This window comes from Sceloporus occidentalis, unplaced genomic scaffold (assembly GCF_023333645.1).
Source record: "Sceloporus occidentalis isolate IW3139 unplaced genomic scaffold, rSceOcc1.0.p SCAF_3, whole genome shotgun sequence".
Lineage (NCBI taxonomy): Eukaryota > Metazoa > Chordata > Lepidosauria > Squamata > Phrynosomatidae > Sceloporus > Sceloporus occidentalis.
The window spans coordinates 132,654,560-132,675,779 of NW_028316983.1; the positions used below are offsets into that span (position 1 = coordinate 132,654,560).

The window sequence follows — 21,220 nt, forward strand, 5'->3', positions numbered from 1 at the left end:
ATTCAGAGCAATTGTCTGCATTTATGCAAATACAGTTTTTAAATTAAGTCATTTCATTTTTAAACAATCTGATTAGAAATAGAAATTTCAGTAACATTATAGTGTTACAGTACAATATTTCAGTTTGAGCAGAGATGTTAAATGTCATATGTTAAGAAGATACAATGTGGGTTACACTGCTCATTTGAGAGAGAGAAAAATACAACCTTTCTTCTCAGTTAAGATGCAGAGTTAGGCGGGTTACAAACCGCCACTTGGGACGTCCCTTAAAAAAGGGGCGTACAATATGGCGCCGGCGTACAATATTGCTCTGTCCGTACAATATGGCGCCGGCCGTTCCACACGGCCGGCGCCATCTTTACGTATCGGACGCTGTGCGTCCGAACGTGTCGCGGCGTCTGTGACGTCGTGAATGCGCCCCTGGCGCCTCGCGACGTCACAGAGGTGCCGCAAGAAGAAGCTCCATTTTGGGAGCCGCGCAGTGTGGGTGCTACGGCTCCTGCGTGGACCAAGCGGCGGTCTGTAACCCGCCTTAGTTTATATATCTTATCCCAAGCTATGGCATGGTACTAGTACTGGGTCTGGGTGAGTTGCAATATATTAGCAACTATTTATGGCACATAACTGTTTAACAACTGAAGAAACAAAATTACCCCCTAACCAGTTTGCCATGGAAATTTATATTGCTGAAATGAAAAAAAGCTTATGGCAACCAAGACTGGATTTTGTGTGGGAAAACAGTGAACACCATCTAATTCAGCATACCTTCAAAGTGACCCGAAGCAGCTTTATTTTGGCCTGTCCGTTTGGGCCCTAAGAAAGTTACAAAATTTACACACTACGACAACCTGACCTACAAGTTTAAAAACCAATGTTAAAGTTTTGTAATTCAAGACTACTGTATATACTCTACTATAAGTTGACCTCATGTGTAAGTTGAGGGCAAGTTTTGTGGCCAAAATTATGGATTTTGCTATGACTCGTGGATAAGTCAAGGATAAAATTTAGGGGCATATAGAAAAGAATCTAAAAGATGAAGCAAAGCAAAACCATGTCAAAGAACTTACAAAAGTCCAGCAGACATAATCTTTGTGCCTACTCTTAAGGCTGAATGTATGAGAGAGTAGAAGGGGGTCAGTGCTTCACATATTATACTCTTGCTTTTCATCATGAGATGGCTCCTTCTTTTAAATAAGAGTTAAGATACAATACTTACATTGACCCATGGATAAGTCGACTCACGTTTTTAGGGTCAATTTTTTGACCTAAATTTCTAGTCTTATACATGAGTATATACAATAATAGTGAACAAAAGGAGAATAAAAATGAGATTGGCTCCAACAGAGGTACATGAAGTGCTTCTGGCAAATTACTGGTATTCTGTAAAACACTGTTTAAAAACCTACCTTGAACAACCAAGATGCAAATATTCTGAGTGGTGGAATTAAAATAGGTGGAGCAGGAGTGGACTGGTTATCCAGACTGATAGCAAGGTTGTCTCTTATCTAAACAATAAAACAAACAAAACACAAAACAAGTAGTTAATAAGACAAAGAAAATATTCCATTGCTAAAATGAACTACACATTTCTTCTTAAATTTTTAGATATAAGGTATATGGTCTCAGTCTTTGTATCTGGTTGTTTTGGGAAGTCTCAAACCAAATCACTCCAATATATAGTTTTAAAAAGCTTGAAAATACTTTAAAAACTATTTTCAGATACAATAAATAGTTAATATTTCTTGCTCTACTTTTCATTTGGTACTTATACTAACCAAACTGATTCAAGCTTACCTTTGCTAATTTGTACCACAGCTCATAGAGATATTCAAAAACCTTGGCATGTATTTTAGGAGACTCGATATCATTTACATCTCCAAGAATCCCCAGTATTCTTCGCCATAATACAGAAGCAGAGTCGGGATGCCAACCTATAAGATTTCCACCAGCAATTATACTGCAGTCGTCAGCAAGGAACTCACTGCTGTCTAGAAAGGAAAATTATTTATATTGTATTAATCACAAAATGGCTAAGGTTGTGAACAGACACTGCATTCTATGAAGCAATGGTTTTGTGGGGAGGGGATCCTTCCTTATACCACACAGTATAAGGCAGTTTTCCAAGAGCAGCACATTACTTTTTTTCTAGGAAGTAATGGCAGCTAATCATTTATATGGCAAAAATTTTAAAAATGCAGATAAATGTAAACTGGGAGCTCTGTATTTTCTCTGTCCTTGGTAACAGCAGCTCCCAAGAATATGAACAGTTAATTATTTACCTGTGAGGAAGTCACCAGTTGCAGGTGCAATGCACACAACATGTATTGAGTGTTAGAACTATTGCCAAAATACAGAGACCACCTGAAGAAATTAACATGAAAAACAAAAACAAGAGACCAAACTTTCTGTAGCTAAATAGACAAAGGAAAAGCTGATGAAATGCCATGTTTTTCTAGTGGTAAATAACAAGGGTTTTTTTTATTCATTCACCACAGAATTTCTCTGATGGTGCCCGATCAGAGGATATTCAGCACCCTCTAGTGCTACAGAAGCAACATATCCTAAAGTACTTATATTGCATAGCAGACAGTAACAGTCAAGAACTCCTCTAAACTCTCCAGAATCCAAAACATATTGGGCTTTCAACTGCTTCATAAGGAAGAATAGGAAGAGTTTCTTAAACACCTGCTTGAGGCAAGAATGAATATAAATCTGTAGGAAATTATACGGCTCCCAAACAGAAGCAACCACATAGATGCATAAAACAGAGGAAAGCCTCTTCGTGAATTCAAAGAACACAGGACTGGCTGGGTTAGCACATCTGTGCCACAGACATACCTGGGCTCAAGCAGATGGGGCAGTAAGAGTGGCCAGAACCAGTCCTGCTGCTGTGGCCCTCAATGGGCTGCGAAAAGGAGCAGTAAGCGGGCCATGCGGTCACCATTGTTTTGGCCCAATTGCTGCCAGAGCAGCCTCCAGTCGCACCTTCCAGGCCAGGATCACAAGCCAATTCGCCAAACCCCAATATCTTATCAACACAACCATCATATAGACTAGCCATGATCTCAATTCTCCATGTGCTGGTCCTCATGTAGCCAAAATGATACCACCCATGCACAAAAGGTAGATGCTGGCAAATGTAGGTGAATGCTAAGGGTAGCAGAAATATTTAAAAACCCCAAGGGTGATCTTTTCCTTCACAAGATAGCTCAATTCTGCATTCTGCGATTGTTAGGCGCATGTAATGCTGACTTTTGAGGACAAGAATTTAAAATGAATGGGAGTGGGGAGAATGGAAAGGATAAAGCATTTCGAAAACTAGATCCTTGATACAAGTACCCCAGCTATTTGTACCTAAAGCTAACACACTTTCATATATATAAATGGTCTATGGATTGGTATCTCCCTTGAAATTGTCTTAATACTTGGGCAACAAGCATTTAGGCCTGAATTCTGTTAGTTCCAACTAGAGAAGACCCTTGAATAAATAAGTTTTATATAAGCATTGACCTGCCATTCAATAATTTAGTTAATAGGTCTATTTCTGTTGGGACCACAAATAGGAGTCAGACCCTGGTTGCTGTACAAATATTGTATAATATTGAGAGCGAGTCCCTCATTTATGCACGAAGGACAAACGGAGGGGGGAAGAATGGGGCACGCCAATGGGGCTTGAATATAACTCCATTTTCACGAGGGGGTCCTGAACGGATCCCCCACAAAAAAGGAGGGGCAACTATATATGCATTTTTTAAGCAGAGCCTACTTCCCTATTGCAAATATTATGTTACTGGTATATGAGCATCTGTATCCTATTTAACTCTTAGGATATCTCAACTTCACAGACCATTCATGCTTGTTAGGCTTCAGGATATGTGGGAATTCTGTACCAAAAAAGAGACTTCCTATGTATAGTTGTGGATCTTGAATACTTAACGAATGTTCTTCTATACTTTTCTCACTTTTATGTACATTTCAGACACATTCTGAGGAAAGGCTGTCTACAGATTATTTATGTGACCAATGGGTTATTATTTTTTTTTTTATTGTATATTCTACAGTAGTTTGGCAAAAACCCTGAGGCTCTGGACAATGAAAAGTTGTTTGATCTATAGCACTGTCATTCTTTTAATTAGTCAATACTGGAATTAACCACTTCATTCTGGAATTAAGGCTGAAATTCCAAGTTAAATCAATTACTTTAGCTAAACTAAATTTAATTCAGTCCCCCCTTTTTGTTAGAAAGCCTGTGACTCAAATGATGTTAACTAGCAAGTTACAATAACTGTTCTCACTTTTTAAAAAAAAGTTATACCATATTTTGAACAGGAAACCAAAGCAAAATAGCCAAGAAGAGCTCCAGTGTACAGAAGATATAAAGATGTGTCCTGTTTATCTACAAGCTTCCCACCTTTTGTCTACTGCTTTTGCGCTACGCTATTGTGTTATTTTAATAGAAATGTGTTGATTTTAACATTGCTAATTTTAATTCTAGAACGGTTTAATTCTTTTTAAGGGGGAGAGGGATTGTATATATTTGTATTATTACTATTTATGTATATCTGTATTATTTTAATTGTTGGAAGCTGCTTTATTTCTTACAAATACGCGGGATATAAATAAAAGTATTATTATTATTATATTGTTGTTGTTGTTGTTTTTCCTAAGATTTCTAGGGCTGAAAAATGTCATTAAGTCTTATGAAAACCATACAATTTTTGTTAAGACTTATAGCTTACTCTTTGCTTGGATTCAGACAGGTAACAGATGCTGAGCCAAAGAAAGTTTGGTCTCTTAAGATAGTACATTGTGTAAAGCATTATTTATTATTAGCTATTATATAACAAAAAATGAGGAACTATGCATATTTCCATCTATACAGGCACACACATAGCACACTTCCTTAGACAAAAATAATACCTGTTAAATTGGTGGCATCTGAAGGATTCAAGTGCAACCAGTGGCATCCATCTGGATCAACAGATATCTCAGCTGGCATGTTGACATCATGGTTTTCTTCACAAGATTGCCAGGGAGCCATAGTAATGTCTACTTCATTATTGTATCCAATGGACGTATCACTACTGACACTTTCACCTACATGGTGGATAAAATTTCGAGTAAAAACAAGAACAATAAATAAAGGTTGTTATTACCAATGCAATTTATGATCTCACTCTGTTCTAACACAAATGCTACAAGCAAAGTAACAAACATCTGTTACACTGAAACTCACTTTTCTCTCTCTCTCTTCCATATGATTGCTGCACATCTGCTTTGAGATATGACTCAGTTGGAGCGTTGTTTGCCTACATTAAAATGTTTTTTAAAAAATTACTACAGCAATGACAAGTTTTTAAAAAAACAGAATTATCACAGTGTACATATTCAAAAACCATTTATCTTCAAAGCCTTTGCTGTCTAAAGATCAAAATATGCTTGAAGGTGAACAGGTAGATTAGCACTGTTTTCTCCTCACTGGCCATTTTTTTATAAAATTACCAGCTTGGTAGATGAAGGGAATGCTGTGGATGTAGTATATCTTGATTTCAGTAAAGCCTTTGACAAGGTTCCCCATGACATTCTTGCAAACAAGCTAGTGAAATGTGGGCTAGACAAAGTAACTGTTACATTGATTTGTAATTGGTTGACTGGCCGAACCCAAAGGGTAATGGTTCCTTTTCATCCTGGAGAGAAGTGACCAGTGGGGTCCCGCAGGGCTCTGTCCTGGGCCCAGTGCTATTCAACATCTTTATCAATGGCCTGTTACAGACGGGCTTAAAAGTACGCGCACAGCGCGTACTAGGGTTAAGGCGGGGCGGTGGTTTTGCACCGCCCTAACCCTAGTGCACACTGTGCGTGCACAAAATGGCAGCAGCCGTTCCACACGGCCGCCCTCATCGATACGTCACAACCGTGCCGCCTCCAAACGAGGCGGCGCGGTTGTGACGTATTGAGGTCGCGGCAGGGCGCCTAAGGCGCCCTTTCCGCGACCCCGGAAGGAGCTCCGTTTCGTAGCTCCTTCCTGGTTTGGTCCGCTGGTTGTAGCCTTCTCCCCGCCGCCGCGGGGTGTCCTTGGGACTTGAAGCCCCAAGGACACCCCTTTCCAGGCTGCGGGGAAGGGGCCTTTTGCCGCTTCCCCGCAGCCCGGAAAGCGGCAGATTGGGGCCTCAGCGGTCTGTAATGTGCCAATGACTTGGATGACAGAATTGGGGACATACTTATCAAATTTGCAGATGACACCAAATTAGGAGGAATAGCTAATATCCTAGAGGACAAGATCAAAATTCAAAATAATAATAATAATAATAAATATTTATTTGTATCCCACCTCTCCCTGTATTGACTTGAATAGACTAGAAAGCTGGGCCAAAGCTACAGGGAGAAATGTAAGGTACTGCACTTAGGGCGGAAAAAAAAATGCACAGATATAGGATGGGGGACACCTGGCTGAATGAGACTACGTGTGAAAGGGATCTAGGAGTCCAAGTAGGCCACCAGTTGAACATGAGTCAACAGTCCAATGCGGCAGCTAAAAAGACCAATGCAATTCTAGGCTGCATCAATAAAAGTATAGTGTCTAGATCAAGAGAAGTAATAGTGCACCTCTTTTCTGCTTTGGTCAGACCCCACCTGGAATATTGTGTCCAGTTCTGGGCACCACAATTCAGAAAGGACATTGAGAAACTAGAGCGTGTCCAAAGGAGGGCAACTAAAATGGTGAAAGGTCTGGAAACCATGCCCTATTTTTAGCCTGGAGAAGAGAAGGTATGTTATGATAGCCCTGTTTAAATATTTGAAGGGATGTCATATTGAGGAGGGAGCTAGCTTGTTTTCTGCTGCTCCAGAAACTAGGACCTGGAACAATGGATGCAAGCTACAGGAAAAGAGATTCCACCTCAACATTAGGAGGAACTTCCTGACAGTAAGGGCTGTTCAACAGTGGAACACGCTCCCTCGGAGAGTGGTGACTCTCCCTCCTTGGAGGTCTTTAAGCAGAGGCTGGATGGCCATCTGTCGGGGATGCTTTGACTGAGAGTTCCTGCATGGCAGGGGGGTTGCACTGGATAGTCCTTGTGGTCTCTTCCAACTTTATGATTCTATGATTCTATTTTACCTCTTCCTCTGTATTTTCCCTGTACATGATCTCCTTAGCTTCTTCAATAGATCTGGAATCTGAAGTTAAGTGTTGCGAACTTTCTGTTTTTCTAACTGTAAATTATAAAGTAAAGAATAATTATTGTAATACAAGAAATGTAGATATTATCAATTAAAACTGAGTTATCAAGTGAATTAAAATTATCTTTACCTTTGTTTTTATTGTGTACATATAACCATGATGCCATCTGGTAAATTAGATAGCAATGATACAATCTACTGGGAAATCCCAAACTTTGAGGATACATTAGTTAAAAATAGGATGGATATATTAAGGAGAGTAAACTAAATCTGTACCATAGGTACAGGAAAAAAACACACAACCATGGTTACAATTTTGCACACCTACAAAAATACACTACTTGTCATGTGATGTGTTTTAATTAAAATTTGCCTTAAACATTGTTGCATAAAACAACTGCACATTCAAATTTCATCCAAAACACAGAACTGTGTAAGTAGCATATCGAGGAAGTTAGTTCTTATGTCTTTTAAATTACCTTGGAAAACAGAATTGCATTGGTCTCTAATATCTGAGGTGCTACTACTTCGAGTTAATTGTTCCTGGTCTGAAAATGGACTGTTGCATTCTGTTCTTGTTACAGTTTCTGCTTGGTTATATTCCGTTTCTGTTCCATTTCCTGACTGCTGATATTCTTCAGCTTCTGTAGGGATTTGATACAGAAATGTTTCAGCCATACAGAAATTAGAACATGAAAATTATTAATGTTAATAAAAGCATGTGACAGTCACAACATTAACATTCTCTGCCATTCAGAGAAAACAAAACAAATGTGATAAATATGGACGTAGGAACCCAACTATTAGCTCTCTATTGCAAAATGATGGGTGTAATTTGAGGATAAATTGAGGCATGAAGAAGGATCAAGAACTTGTGCGAATGCTGCTCCTTCTCTGCAAAACGAATTGCTCTCACAGCTTTAGAGTGAAAAACCAGCAGCTGTGAACTATCTGGGATGTTTTTCTTCACTAATATTCAGCATGCTTTCAGTTTTGTACATACCAACTGTCAATGCATTAGCTGGCATGGAAGTACAGTCTCCAAATCTATACCATTATAAGCTAATTTAGAATATGTATATGCATTTAATTCCCACATAAATTATACAAAGCTGTACAATACTCTCAAGAAACTATTCCACTCCTCTGCAAAAATGTACACTTATCTGAGCATTGGGAAAGTCAGATTTATGACTGTTGCATATATATTTTCAGTTTGCATTACTTATATTTTGGCTTTACTGGTCACTGATGGGGCAAGAAATAATGCAAAATACTATGTAACATATGACTTCCAGCATAAAAGTTAGAAGAAGCTAATTTGCTTTTGCTCTGCCTGTTATTACATTCCCATTCAGAGATATTTTTATTAGATGTAAATAAGGTTGGAAGTATTGCGAAAAATAACTCATCACTTTACCTTTCTTTGGCTGCATCCACACTGCTGAAATAATTCAGGTTGATAGCACTTTAACTGCCATGGCTCAATGCTATGGAATCCTGGGAATTGTAATTTGTTGTGGCATCAGAGCCCTCTGACAGAGAAGGCTAAATGTCTCACAAAACTATAAATCTCAGAATTCATAGCATTCAGCCATGCCAATTGTGTCAACTTGGATTATTTCTGCAGTGCGGATGCAGCACCTGTAAGTCAAATGCTAGTGTCATATCTAGCTATTTGCAGTTTTAGGGTCAAAGTATTTTGCTGATATAGCATGAGCTCTCCAATGCTTCCGATTGACAATGGAGAAGGATATACTGATCTTTACAGAAATTATTTTTTTTATTCATTTATACAGTGTTGTTTGATTCAGGTCACATTTGATCTGTGAACCACAGGTTAATTGTTATTTGCATTTTGGGAGCGAAGGAAAATGACACAGAAACCCCAGAGTCTGAACAGGGGTAGAGGATTATTTTGAAATGGTGGAATAAGGTGCATGTGCACACACACACGCCATGCTCAGCCCATAAGTCACTGGTGGAAAATTCCTATTTCAAGGGGGTTAAAGTAAACAGAATCTCTGAATGCATAAGACATGTATAATGTATAAGCCATGAATTCAATTGTTATTTAAACTACAGTGGGCCCTTGGTATGAGCTGAGGATCCATTCTGGAACCAAAATCCACAGATGCTCAAGTCTCATTTTTCCCAATGGAGGTGCAGCCACATGGCTGCATCACCATTAGGGATAATGGGACTGAAGTACTCCCTCCCTCCCTCCCTCTCCTTCCTTCCTCCTCTCCCCTGAAGCTTCTGTCTTGGCTTGGCTCTGGGGGGTGGAGGCTGGAGCCCCATCAGCCGGACAGAGCTGGAGCTTGAGTCTTGGAGCCCCCACCCCCAGGCACAACAACCGGGATGGAGCCTCCAGGCTCTATGACCCAAGTCCCAGTGCGAGTGCTGGCTCCCTCAATCTGATGGGGCTTCAGCCTTTATCTCTGCACCACCGCTGAAGCTAAGCTGGAGCCCCAGTCAGCTGGAAGAAGCCAGAGCCAGTGCCGGAGCTTGGCTCTTGGAGCCTGAAAGCTCTGTCCCAGGTGCTGGGTCTGGGGGTGGGGAGGTTCCAAGTCCCGGCTCCAGCTCCCTCTGGCTGATGGGGCTCCAGCCTCCACTCCCAGAGCCAAGCTGCGGCAGAAGCCTCAGGTGAGGGAGTGGGGAGAGAGGAAGCAAGGAAGGAAGGAAGGAAGGAAGGAAGGAAGGGGGATGGGGGCCTTTGGATCAATTGTTCTCAATGGCAGCATGGCTGTGTGGCCACGCCGCCATTGGGGACAAAGCAGGCTTGCCATCCACAGATGCTCAAATCCGCAAATGGCAAGTCCGCAAATACTGAGGTGCCACTGTATTTTGCTATCTCAGCAGCAATGAAGATTCAGCCCTTCTAACAACTTTTCACATCTAGGTTAATAGTTTCTAGCAAAATATAACTAAGGGCCAGAACAGGCTGGCCTGAAAAGCCTGCTTCTGCATGGCTTGGGGTCATGGCGTTCAGATGCCGCATGCCCCCAAGATGCCCGGAAGCCACCCTGGCCAAGCAGACATAGGTGGCTTCAAGACACTCCAGGGGCACATGTTTACATGCCACATGCTGCTGGAGCAGCTTGAAGCTACCATGGAGTTGAGGCAGGGCTGCTTAAGGCAGCTTTTTACCGGCCCAAAGAGAAGTGGATCTTTTCCTCTCCTATTTGGGTTGACTCCAGGGTTGATTGGGGACACAGCATATGGTCGCTGCGGCTCTGGGGCAACCGGCTCTGGGATAGCTCCAATCCGCCCTTTTTGGGCTGTCTGTTCCAGCCCCTAACTCTCAGCACTGAAACATTATGTGTTGAAGTAACTTGATTTATGTCATTGGCTGTACATTAAAATAGTAACACGTAGGTACATATCGCATTTTGCCTTGACAGCAATAAAAATTTGGGAAAGATTTATTACTGATATTGCAGCTAATTGTTATGGGGATGCTCTTATATAATCGATGCACTGTTGTTTCTATTCAAAGTGTTTTAATCTTATTGAATTTTTAAAGTGTTCTAGATCTATATGCTATTTATTCCATGTTGCACTTTTTATTGAACTCACTTGTTTTGGTTTTGGTTTTGTTTTTTTGCAAATGGCCTATGATCTAGCATTAATAAACTATGATTACTATTACTACATAAGCACAATTGTAAGGATGGAGGTAGATTTTCAAGTGCCTTAAGAAAGTCAAACATATAATAGACCCCAAAGCTACATGATTCAAAACCACATTTTTAGAATTGCTAAAACAGTGGACACTCAGTAATCCCTCCCTCATAGAGCTTAAATTGACATCTGTTTTGATGTGAAATACATCCATGTAGTATATGCACTTTGGCATGGACTGGGGTGGGGCGCAGAGGAGAAGGAGAAAAGTTTGTCAGAATTCAAAGTTGATTAATAGAAGGAATGCAGTGGATACTGTTAAGGAGTGGTGACCTGCAAGGAATCTAGAAATGGCTTTCTGTTTAGAGAACTTCAAAGCTGCTTTAGAGAGAACTTACATACCATACATCACTACTATCATTCAAAATGCAGCACTGTAAAAATACTAATGTTCAGAATGTAGGACATATGGCAATACAAATACAGACTATTCAGAAGCAAAACAGTTTTAAGTATCATACCTGACAGCGTGTGAGAGTAAGAAGTATAAGAGATACCAGGTAAGAGAGAGCTCACAGTGTGAAGGAGAAGAGGTACACTTTTAGTGGATGGCAAAGCCTCACAGAGATGAGCACAGTTGCTGATAGACTGGCTTCGCTTAGCTTCCAGAGAAAAATAAATTAACAGAAGTCAAAACAGTAATGAAATATATTCTTCAATAGGATATTGCATGAAAGAGAAAGAGGAAAGCAACTGAAAAGTTTCTTAAACATGAAATCACATGCACACTTTTTTCCCTGCTGAACAGGAATTCAGTGAAGTGTAATCTAAGAAGTTATGCATCATTTATTAAAGATGCCAATTTTTGCAAAATCAGTTTTCTAAATCTCCCAATAGAGGAATTGTTAGAGCATGGAGAGAATTTCCATTAGAACTTCCATAGCTTGAATCAGGCACAAAGAGTGGATTATTTACAAGAAATGTTCATTATTCTTGTTTGTATTTTGTGTCTGCTGTTTCTGTTACTATCATATCCTTTGCCTACATGCTGGCTAACTCTAAACCAGATAGACTGTCAGTGAGGAATATATGGATGTCTGTAGGAAGATGGCAACAAATGTCATTCAGTGGCAACACAACATAATGAGAGAATGTGCACATTAGCATACTCTTCTAAAGGGCAAAGACAGTGGTATCAGAAAAGGTATCAGAAAATCAGGAGTAAAATATGTACCACTGGGACATGTGTTATGTCTTACATATATGTTGTTCCAAAATTATCTAATACTCAAAAAAAGTATTGATAGGTAACTCAATATGCATGGTGATGCAACTTTCTTTTGACACAGATGTTCAAACCACAGCTTAGTCCATCTGTGGACAGAACCTCACTACCCATCTCTGTTGCCCGGCAGTTTAAGAAGCTGCTGTATCATAAGAAAGTTGCATCAAGAGGGCAGCAACTGTCCATAGAAGCTGTTAATGAATTTATCACCAGACTGATGTGGCCTTGATAATTAACAATAAAAATCCAACACATTAAAAGAAAGTTATTTTTTTCTTCTTAAGCTGAACAGTAAAGGTCCAATGCCTCATGCATGCTACGGGAGAGAGAGCTCTAACAAAATCACGCCTCCAATCTCTTGGCTCATATGTAATTGATGAAACAACACTTAGCTAAAGAAAGGGGCTGCCAATTCTCTAGAGACTGCACCAAGGCCATCCAGGTGCAATCTCATATGCAGTGGAAGAGCATCTGGGCCATAAAAAAAATGCACATTAAACAGTAGTTCACATGAACAAAGAATGCAATATTAAATGACATAAATGCATTCTAACTACTATGAAATATAAAATCACTTTATATTTGAATTTAAATTTCTGATTGCTAATTAGGACATCAAATGGCCTGTGCCTAACCTGTTGCTCTCTGACGCACTATATTCCTTGCTTTCTCAACGCCTGGTACTCCTGAGGTAGTAGCACTCCTAAACCTCATTGGTTCCACAACTTCAGGATGATTTTTCCAGCTTAAAGAAAATGATCTTCCAACAGCAGCTCCCTTCTGAGGTTCCAAAATGCCACCTTTTAGATAGTGGAATATAGAAGGAATGTAACTCCAGGGCATTTAACATTGAAACACACCAAAAGGAAGTTTAAATATGCATGAATCCATCAAATTAGTGCAATAATAAACTGACTAATCCCATATATAAATGTCCCTTATAATCATTTCAGTTGAAGTTACCTTTAATTTAAGAAGAGGTTTTTCATGCCAATACTGCAAGAAAACTCTCTGAATATTTCAAGACAGTGATTCAAGCAATGACAAGAATATACTGGGAAGTCCCATTAGAACACCCCATGCTTCTTCAGAGAGATTCATTTTATCCACTAAGATGGAGAAAGTTTTTACCCCAAATTCATTTTTACTGTAGAATTTACACATAAGTACCCCTACAATGTAGTCCATCTAGTATACTGCCACTTGTATAACAGTAAACAGAACAAATTCTTGTGAATTTCAGTCATGTCTAATTTTCCTTCTGTACACGAAAAAAATGCTGGTGGTGTGTGTGTGCCTCTAATAAATAAACTACAACTTGGTTCGAAGATATCTTTATCCCAGAAATAACATGTGGGAGTGGTTGTTTTCTTTTTTTATATATAACAGAAACTCAGCTAGAAAGAGAGACTTCAGTTTCTATAAAGGATTTTCTTTCTGAAAACCAAAACAAACACCCCCATGGGATAAAATAAATCTTTCATGATAAAAGGTAAGCAAAATTATGTGCACTTCTTCTGTAACCAAACATGTGGCTTTGGAAGTTATTTTACTACCCTGGATGAGGAGAAACAAACTCAGGCTGATTCCAAAGAAAACAGAGGTACTTGCGATAGGTACCCTAAGTCCAGGGATGGAGTTTTGTCAGCCAGTCCTGGACGGGGTCACACTTCATCGAAAGGACGAGGTTTGCAGTTTGGGAGTACTCCTGGATTCATCTTTGCAGTTGTTATCTCAAATAGATGCGACAGCCAGGAGTGCCTAGTATGAACTAGTAATCTCTCGTCTAGATTTCCATAATGAACTCTACTTGGGGCTACCCTTATACCAAGTTCGGAAGCTTCAATTGGTCCAAAATGCAGCAGCCAGATTGGTCACCGGTACATCTCGGTTTGACCATATAACACCAGTCTTAAAATCTCTTCACTGGGTGCCAATTAGTTTCCGGGCGCAATACAAGGTGTTGGTTATTACCTTTAAAGTCCTATGTGGCTCGAGCCTGAGTTACTTGCAGGAATGCCTCTCCCTACACAATCTGCCCCGCATAAGTGGTAGCATATGTACCTATGGTTCCTAGGCATGCTACCACTATTTGATATGCAACCAGTTGTGCATGCAATTGTGCCACAGACTGCACAATTAGTTCTGTAACTGAACATGCAACTGGTTCTCTAACCAGATTAACAATTGGAAACTACACTGGAAATCCCTTGGTACGCAAAGTTTGGAATTACATATGCAGTGCCGAAATAACACTATTGAATAATGGCCCCATTTGACATTCTGAAATGGGCATTTACTGGGGGGGGGGACTGCAGACCTCAGCAAACTCATCTGCCACATCAGGCACCAGGTAGAGTGTAGATTAGGATCTACTGACAGACATCTGGTTAATCTAAAGAAGAACACCATAGGTATTTTACTCCCAACACTCTCACAGTGGCAGTTACAACATTATTGACATTTGGAGAAGTTATTTCTTACTAAGTCTCTTCTCAAATGAAGCAATAAGTAATTTTGGCTATTTCTCTCCTGCTCTGAGAAAGTATTTAAAACAAAGAAGTTTTTGAAGACTATTTGCAATTTGGGGCCTCTTCTGCACAAAATTTATGTGTGGTTGTTATGTGCAGAAAACAGCATTTTATGTGCAGAAAATAACACTCCTGCATTGAAACATTATTTTCTGTGCAGAAAATGAAGGTTCCTGTGCAGCAAATGCTATATTCTATGCAAATCATACACATGCAAATTTTGCGTAAAGTCCCCAAGTGCAGAATTTTCTGTGCAAGAAATGAAATTCCTGCATAGAAATATCATTTTCTGTGCAGAAAACACTGTTTCCTGCCCATAAAGTGCTGTTTTCTGCACAAAACAACCATCTTTAAATTTTGTGCAGAATAAGCCCTAAACCGAAGATTCTTCTTATCAGAATTTCTTGACATTTGAAAAATGTGGGTTTTGACCATTTTCTGAATATTTAAATACAGTAGGCCTCTGGTATCCTTGGTTTGGTTCTAGAATCCCTATCCCCAGTGGATACCAAAATCTGTGGAGGCTCAAGTCCCATTATATACAGTTATGAAATGGCAAAAGCAAGGTTTGCTTTTTGGTTTTTAGAATTTTTTTCAAGCTGTGGATGGTTGAATCCGAGGCTGCAGAATCTGTGGCTATGGGGGGCAGACTGTATTCTTTCCACTCCTACTGACATCCTGCTATTATTACATTGACAAAATAAAGGTGTGAGTAGAATGGAGTATTCAGGCATGAATTTTCACTTGGAACAATAGTGAACTGAGTTCAATTCTCACATTCAAAACCAATTCCTCAGGTCAGAATTATTTGATTCTATGTGCGTATGTTTTGCATCTGGCTGGAGGATATAGGGAATTGACGTGCAAAAGTAAGAATATCTCACAAGCCTGTCCCCCCTGATGTGAAGCCCAAACATTCATAACTACACAGAACAATTATTTGTGAAATTCCAGTTTCCAAAATCAAGAAGTGTGTCTAAATAAGCAGAAAAAGAAGCCCCAAAATTTGCTTTTTAAAATGCAATTATTGTTTATTAAATCTCATTAGTAAATGGAAATGTTTTAACATTTCCCATTTCCACACCCGTTGTAGGATGTCCTATATTTTCATATGGTAAAAGTCTTCCATTTATCCTTGCCAGAGCTCTAAAACATCAAAACAATCCATCACATAGAAACTACATAGAAAAGGTGAGGAAAAGTTGCAATTTAGACATTGAGAGGCATCTAGATTTAAATAAGGACGCACAATGCTATCTGTTCATTGTTTGCACTTTTATTGTGTCATATAAAAAGAAACTGCTCATATATGTTAGAGAATCTTAGGCTATTAGCCTTTGGGAAAATGAGAAAAGACAAATAGAAATTTTACTTTCTATGTCAGCATCTTAACTCCTGCTAATCCACATAACATCACAAGCATTGGCCTATTCAGATGTACACCAAAAGCACAGAAGTGCAATGTGTGCTATAGCAAGGGACTAATTATATTTATTTACACAAATTAAATGATCAGCCTTCAATTGCTAATAATTGCCCTAGACATTACCGACATATGATTCAGGTCTAAGCTACCAGAAGGATATTCATTTATATGAGTCTGACAGTACTCAAAGGCATGTTCTGCCTGCACAGAGGCATTGTCATAAGGATGTGACAAGGGACTCCCAGTCAAGTGAGATTAAGCTGACCTCTCCTTGCTCTGCTTTTATTCAGGCAAATTGTTCAGACTTAACATTGGTAATTAAAAGTGGATTTTAATCTGGGCAGATGCTGCCTTTTGAAAAGTTTGTTTTTAATTGCTTTTAAAGTTAATTAATTTGTTTATGTTTTTAACTTGTACTTTTTATTGTTTATTTCCTTGAGCCCAATTTCTTGGGAGCAAAGCTAGCTATAAATAAAATCTTAATTTTTCTTTCCAGATCATAAAATATCATTTACTCCTTGCCCACACTCAAAGAACATGGGTACATCTGACCAATATTGAGACCCCAGAAACTCTCCTAATAGGGGGCGAAGTCCTCTAAATTCTGTGGGTATTTGAAACTTCAAAACAGATCTCCTCAGAAGAACTCTTTGTGTGCATCCATTTGCTCTCTGTTATGTCCCTGCATAGAAGTGATTACTTTTTGTGGTCATTAGGCTGGGGAGAGGAAGGTGGCAGTTGGGGCATATAAGGTGGGTGGCAGAGAAATGGCTGAAAGAAGGCAGAAGTGAGAAGAAACTGAAAACACTAGGGGATGGAGGAAATTGGGCTCTGTTTTTGAACAGAGCAGCAGTTAGTGTTGAATACACTGATTAGGCAAGTGAGGGCCAGTGTGATGTAATGGTCTGAGTGTTGGACTAGGGCACGAAATGCACGACTTCTGGCTGCTTTGGGGGTGTGTAGTGTTTGCATGACACTCCAAGGTCGCGTTAACTGGGGAAAAGCTGGTCCAAAAAAGAACAGATATAATTCTCTCCTGCCAGTGGCTGCTTAGGATTGCAGTGGTGGCCCACTTTGGGCACTGGTAGCGCAGTGGTTAAATGCCTGTACTGCAGCCACTCACTCACAAACCATAAGGTTGCGAATTCAATACCAGCCCAGGGGCTCAAGCTCGACTCAGGCTTGCATCCTTCTGAGGTCGCTAAAATGAGTACCCAGATTGTTGGCGGCAATTAGCTTACACTTTGTAAACCACTTAGGAAGTGCTTAAGTGCAGTGATAAGCGGTACAGAAATGTACTTGCTATTGCTACTGCTATTTAGGAGAAGGCCGGGCAGTCACCGTGGCCCCAGCTCGATCTCAGCCACTCCTTCCAGGCCGTGGGTTTCACCTCTAGGACTCTGGGAAACAAGGGATCAAATACCTGCTCTGGTACAGAAATCCATTGTGTGAATCTAGGTCAGTCACACTCTCAGACTATGAGTAAGGCAATAGCAAACTACCATTGAAGAAATCTTACCAAGGAAATCCTATGACAAGATTGACATGTTAGGCATATTACAACATTTTTTACTTAGTAAACAACAAAACCTAATATAGTTTAAAACACTCTACTGTAAGGATTTTTAACCTAACCAAGATTTACCTTTTCCCCTTTGTATTTTCTCTTTTTGCTCACTTAGCTTATCCAGGGGCAAATTGGTCATTTCAACACCATACACTGTTCTTGCTAAGACAGATGTTAGAGAGTCCATGATGTTAGCCCATTCTATGATTAGCTCTTCCCAGTCTGTAAGAGATGACAGCACCCGTAGCAATTCATCCCACAGCTCTCGAGAAATATAGACACTTAGATTAGCTCGGATCCAAGCCACAATGAGAGTCTGTGGTGGCGAGACAAAGGTAAAGGGGAAAACAGAATGACTTCTCACTTAGAATTTTACACTCATTGATTTTTAAAGTTAATGATAAAGTACAGAAATAAACATATTAGTCATGGCAGCCATTTCTATATTATATTAACTAAACACTAAAGCCATCAGTGCAAAAGCAGTAACATTCTACGCACAAACATTTTTTAGCTGTGATTTCTAAAAGTTGAAGTGTTTCAGATGTAATTTAGGATAATGTTCAGTCCATTTGTTCATGCTCTCACAATCTCTCTTCTTCCTTTGCTACTATAACTATAATGCATTCTTTGCAAACTCATTTATGGTGTTAAAAATGCCAGAAATATATAATACCCGAGGCTGAGCACAAGGTGGCAAAACAACTTAGCAAATGCAATGGTTTCTATATGAAATGAAGATAATAGAATTAAGAAAATAAATTTGGACTTGCTTAAACCTAGACTAGATCAGGAGAGGGGAACCTTCAATTGTTGAGTGTAATCTGTCCAATCTGGCCTACAAAAGATCCAAGGATTCCCTCCCCAAAAGATCCTGCCAGCTGGAGATTCTCTGCCATTGATCCTCCCAAGATGGAAGAGAGAGGAGGGCCCTTCTTTTACCTACCACCTGAAATAGTAGCTGAGATTTCTCACCCCTCCTGTACCATTCAATTTTCCAGTTGGAAAGGCTAGCAATTCCCAAGGAAATCTCCACTGTTGTCTCCAGTCTCAAACTGGAAATGACAGTGGTGAGTTTAAAAAGCGCAGCATGAGTGAAACTAGTAACACTGGTGTTAGTTAAGGGAATGCTTCTGCACACTGTCTTTGGGTTCACATCCTCTTAATGGGAGAAAATGTGGCCTGGGCAAACTTTCCTAGACACAAGCAGTTGGCACTTGGACCAGGGTACAGCTTTGCTCCAGCCTCACCCCACATGGGAAAGACAAAGAAGGAGCAAAGCTACAATTGCAGTGCCAGTTGGAAGCCCTATTCAGTACTGCAACCAGGGATTCTGTGATGTCAAAGGACATGATTACACTTAGCTCAGTGATGGCGAACCTGTGGCACGCATGCCAGAGGTGGCATTCAGAGCCCTCTGTGGGCACATGTGCCATCGCCCCAGCACAGAGTTTGCCAGAGTTTGTTACTACAAAGCCAGAGGGACATGGCACTTTGCAATAAGTAAGTGGGTTTGGGGTTGCAATTTGAGCACTCGGCTTCTAAAAGGTTCACCATCACTGACCTAGCCTGTGTAACGCTGGAAAGGGAATACAGCTTAGCACCCCAAAGTGGTTCTCTCCTCTCCCTTGATCTAGATAACCTCAATCATTTTTGAAAATACAGCAACATCCACCCAACTGCATTTTACCAGAGAGAAACACATAGTGTTTTACATAGCGAGCCAATTCGTGGATCGTTTGAGCTGTGAGAAAGTGCAGTAATAAGACAAGAGCATGGAGAAATTGGTCTATGGAAGAGCAACCAAGAAGTAAAACAGCTATAAAAGTAGAAATCCATACATTTCACAACAGCTGAGATATATATCCCCATTCAGATAGTATGCTTACATGTCTCTTTTGATCACCTCCCCATTGCACTCCTCCCCAGGCTGCTTGTCTTTCCTTACAGAGAAGTTAAAAGATTAACCATTTGATTATATTGCAGCTATTTTCATCTGCACTGAATAACAAACCTATGTAAATCCAGGAAATCCTGTTCTAGTCACTGGGAAACATCAAAATAATCAATGTCATACATTGTTTACAAAAATGAGATCCGTTACAGGGAAAACATGCTCGCATACTGCCACTTTATTTTATCACCTTTCCAAAAGCACTAAGGGATACAAGTTTTACTACATTATAATCTTCTGCTTTATGTTTTCAACAAAAAGTGATACATACCCGGAATAGTAAACCTGCTAAACTTTGAGCAAATTCATCTTGTATTTGGTTATCTTTTGATTTGCTCATGATAGCTTCTGTTATCCTGAGAAGAATTTGTAGCAGTTGCTCCCTATGACAAAGTTGGCGGGGGGAGACATATTTAGAAACAAATCAAACAATAAATTATATAATAAGTTACTATGTAATAAGTTTATCTTGAATGTGAAAAATATATAAAATGTCTAAAATAACATTTATCTCTATATTTTGTGTGTGTGTGTGTTCTTAGGCACCTTCAAGTTGCCTGTCGACTTACAGCAATCCCAATAATTTTATAGGGTTTTCTTAGAAGTGGTTTTGCCAGTTCCTTCCTCTGCAATACCTTGTTGGTGGTCCACATCTAAGTACTACCAAGGGCTGACCTTACTTCATTTCCAAGATCAAAATGCATCTGGTGCCTTCAGAGTATTTAGACCACCTATGTTGCCCTACAATTCTGACAGTGCCATAGGTCATCATCACAGTGTTCTAAAAGCAACAACTGTAATATTTTTGTGACCATCGCAAACTGAAAATGTTACCATGGCACTTTTCACAATAAATTCAAAGTACTATTATTGGATAGGGAGAGTAGAAACATATATTTCTGAAAAATGCAGAAGCAAGAACAAAATCAAAAATATGACTGTGATTTTGATGCAGCCTTAACAAAAATAAATTTTAGAAGCATTACCACAGGAAAACATATAATTCACCCAAGATTTTAATGTTGTGATTGGCATATAATGTTTTTAGTTGTGGCTATATATAATGTTTTAATTTATAATATTTGTAACTTCAATCTACCAGGTAAGACTATGTAATAAAATAATGTACTGCAGGGCAACACACAATTATTGAGTATGTAGAGATGCTTTTGGAGGTAGACAGAGGAAGTAGACTGAAGTCTACCAAAGCACATACTGCCAACTTCTTTCTTTCAGTTAGTCTCAAAGGTGCTGCAAGATCTCTCTGCATATTGATTCTACAGACTAACACGGCTATATCTTTGAATTCTAATACAGTTATTGAGAAACTGATGAATTTGAATATTTAATGGCCTAGCAACCATGCATAGAAATTTAACCTAACTATATCTTGAATGTTTCAGAAACTTTTTCAGATATCTTACATGTCTGAATCAACCACTCATAAGTTTAAGTGAGGCATACCAGGTCTTTTTATCCATTGGAAGTTCCATGATCATGCGCCTGAATATACTTAAAACTGCTCTGCATGCACCAACTTGCTCCTTCAGGAGTGCAGGTATTTCAGTACATGGTTCCAATAAAAATACATTGGCAGCATTTGTTAAGAATACCTTAATATGTTTGAAAGAAGAGGGAAAAACAATTCATTCCA

General features: G+C 39.5%; 1 protein-coding gene across 2 annotated transcripts in view; it reads right to left on the reverse strand.

Annotated features, from left to right (window-relative positions):
- RALGAPA2 (Ral GTPase activating protein catalytic subunit alpha 2) overlaps positions 1-21,220 on the reverse strand; it is a 199,832-nt gene that overhangs the window by 120,640 nt on the left and 57,972 nt on the right. The window contains exons 13-23 of one of the 2 annotated variants that reach the window (XM_089516358.1): positions 21,031-21,179; positions 19,838-19,949; positions 17,691-17,928; positions 12,724-12,888; positions 11,325-11,465; positions 7,659-7,823; positions 7,118-7,212; positions 5,237-5,309; positions 4,921-5,097; positions 1,795-1,988; positions 1,407-1,505 (exon numbers count right to left, since the gene is read on the reverse strand). In XM_089516358.1, coding sequence (XP_089372484.1) covers positions 1,407-1,505; positions 1,795-1,988; positions 4,921-5,097; positions 5,237-5,309; positions 7,118-7,212; positions 7,659-7,823; positions 11,325-11,465; positions 12,724-12,888; positions 17,691-17,928; positions 19,838-19,949; positions 21,031-21,179 — 1,608 coding nt within the window. The remainder of the gene's footprint in view (positions 1-1,406; positions 1,506-1,794; positions 1,989-4,920; positions 5,098-5,236; positions 5,310-7,117; positions 7,213-7,658; positions 7,824-11,324; positions 11,466-12,723; positions 12,889-17,690; positions 17,929-19,837; positions 19,950-21,030; positions 21,180-21,220) is intronic. The other variant, XM_089516359.1, reaches the window with a different exon arrangement.